The following is a 2,729-nucleotide window of genomic DNA, read 5'->3' on the forward strand; positions in this document are numbered from 1 at the left end:
GGACGGACGGACGGACGGACGGACGGACGGACGGACGGACGGACGGACGGACGAACGAACGAATGAACGAAAGGACGGACGGACGGACGAAATGCAGTTTTTGCTCAATCTGGCTTTATATATATTTATATATTTATATTTAAATCACGATTTTAAATATAATTAATATCGTATAGAGTTTAAGTCCTGAATAAGTATTCAGTACAGGCACCGTATGTGCATATTTTTCATTGAAATATTGGTTTGATAAATTCAAACGCGTATAAACGTTATCTCACCTTAGCAAAAAACAATGCAACGGGGCTGTACAAGTTTTCATCTACCTCAGAGTAAAAGTCTCGCCTCTCTTCTGACGCTGTAAAAAAATAAACGTGATAAATTTGTACAGTTCACTCAAAAGTACCCGCTAGATTTTTAGTTTTGCAAAACCATACTAACTCGATCAACAGTGTGTGTATGGGGTGACAGTATCTTGATGGACGTAATCAACAGTCCTTAAATTGACTACGTCACAAATTTTCTATGGTGTAATTTTGTTTAAAAAAATTGTTGACATTTTTTACATTAAATGTAAGTAGGCAAACGGGACTAAATGTACCGTCAAATTCTTACCTGATAAGATTGTTTCTCAACTAGTTAAAAATCCAATAAAACCTGGACGATTTGCTATTTTGATCTTGACATTAATTGCTTGCTGTGGGCTAGGTATGAGTTACGAGTGTACGTTTACATCGAACAATATAGTAAAATAGGAAGTATAATGCAGCAATTTAACCATAAAAAGTGAATATAATTATTTACATTTTCTGAAAAAGTGGATTTTTATTTTTATTTTTACTATTTACGGTAACTTTATCAGGAGTGTATAATATCGACTATATTATACTATATAGATTATAGAGATACTATATTAGACTTTATTCTGTATTATACACTCCTGATATTATAGAGTGGCATAGGATCATAATGAAATGTAGTATTAGCCGCCTATAGACGGAGTATTTACTGGTGCGTCACCATCGGCAAAGGTTGCTGCTAGTATCACCATTCGCTACCGAAATTGATCGCCTGTTGTGATTGGCTGGCACCATTGATCTCTAGCTAATCATCGCTCTGTTGGGAGGCTCTAAACGATAATGCTTAGCAACAAAGTATCGCGAACTCGAGACTACCCTGCGTACACGTGAAAACACGCGCAAACTAATCTGACTTGATAAAACCCAGCAACAATATACGAGAGGTGGAGTCGTTATATTATTATAGTATTATAGTATTATCTACTTCAGACTCATAAGTCAACCTCTTCGGTATAGGGCAAGTCAAAGAGTTTGCCTACGTTACGTATGGGACATTCAGAAAGTTTAACCCTCTGAAAGGCAATTAAGATTTGAGTCACTGATTCATGAGATTGATTCCACTGTTTTTTAATCCGATGTTGGACATCTGCAAGGAGAATACCCACAAGAATTTATATGTAATTTGTCCTTGGGATGATTATGTAATTAGGAAAACATGGTGCGTTACGTATGGTACCGCAAGGGGACCTTCTCTTGGACTTGCCCTATAGCCAACTCACGCAAGGCTCCCCTCTCTGCACTCACCTCGCCCGATGGTGCGGTAGACGTATGGCAACGGTGCGATGACCAGCATGACGAAGAAGAAGGAGAACTTCTCGTAAGCGTAGAGACGGTCGTACTCCGAGGAGAAGATGGCGCCGATGAGAACGGACATGAGAGCAGCGAGGAAGACTTCTAGCACCTGCAGCCACGTGTCGCGCAGTGTGCAGCCATGACAGGTGAATAGTCGTCTGTGGTGTACACACAAAGATATATGATTTAAATATTTTGTTATTTATTTATTCATGTATTTATTTATTTATTTATCGGGTACAATGAACTCGTCTATGAAATTGTTAGGGTTGACGGATGCTTTTTTATCTTCTGGCTCCATTCGTGAAGCATAGTGGAACAACTGCGTTACTTTGATGTCGATGTAAATTACTTATGACAACATTGGCGTTGACGGACAGATATGAAAACTGCGGCGTTGACAACAGGCCTTTATGATAACAGTAGGATAATTAGCGATAAATGAATAATATTTTAATGATTAAAGGCTTTACAAAAGCTGTTTATGATAATACCAGGGTTGACAATGCACGTGCTCGTACTCGTATCATATATATAATATATATATATATATATATATACATATATATATATATATATATTCGTATTATTTAAATATATATATACTCGTTATCGTACTTTTCAAAGGAATTGTGGTGGTTTGGCTTTGTCACCACCTCTTAATTTCATTAGAATTTATTTATTATTAGAACATCGCGATTGAACGAAGAATGGAACAATCAGTAGTAGTAAAGTCGTAGAAATGTTCATATACCCTAATAAGATGAAAAACTGCAAGCAGCCACCGGTGTGACGAATCCTCCGTAGGCCGACGATCGAAGGCTCGGGGTCTGAGAGGACGGGGGCCTTGTCTATGTAGTTGGCGCAGATCTTGTTGATTCTGTCATTCGACTCGGCCAACGTCTCGTACGTCCTGTCGTCGAGTGTCACCAGATCGACTGTGGGAGGGACATTAGCAACACCTAGTCATTTTGATACTCATTTTGGAAAATTTGACGAGTAATTGTGTGTGTGTGCGTGTGTGTGTGTACGTGAGTGCGTGCGTGCGTGCGTGCGTGCGTGTGCGTGCGTGCGTGCGTG

The 2,729-nt window shown here is 39.1% G+C and overlaps 1 protein-coding gene across 1 annotated transcript in view; it reads right to left on the reverse strand.

Moving 5' to 3' along the window:
- LOC106806329 (ABC transporter G family member 2-like) overlaps nucleotides 1–2,729 on the reverse strand; it is a 10,868-nt gene that overhangs the window by 2,363 nt on the left and 5,776 nt on the right. The window contains exons 7-9 of the mRNA XM_014808236.1: nucleotides 2,404–2,587; nucleotides 1,602–1,807; nucleotides 279–355 (exon numbers count right to left, since the gene is read on the reverse strand). Of these exons, the coding sequence (XP_014663722.1) occupies nucleotides 279–355; nucleotides 1,602–1,807; nucleotides 2,404–2,587 (467 nt within the window). The remainder of the gene's footprint in view (nucleotides 1–278; nucleotides 356–1,601; nucleotides 1,808–2,403; nucleotides 2,588–2,729) is intronic.

Source organism: Priapulus caudatus, unplaced genomic scaffold, assembly GCF_000485595.1.
Source record: "Priapulus caudatus unplaced genomic scaffold, Priapulus_caudatus-5.0.1 Scaffold155, whole genome shotgun sequence".
Classification (NCBI taxonomy): domain Eukaryota; kingdom Metazoa; phylum Priapulida; class Priapulimorpha; order Priapulimorphida; family Priapulidae; genus Priapulus; species Priapulus caudatus.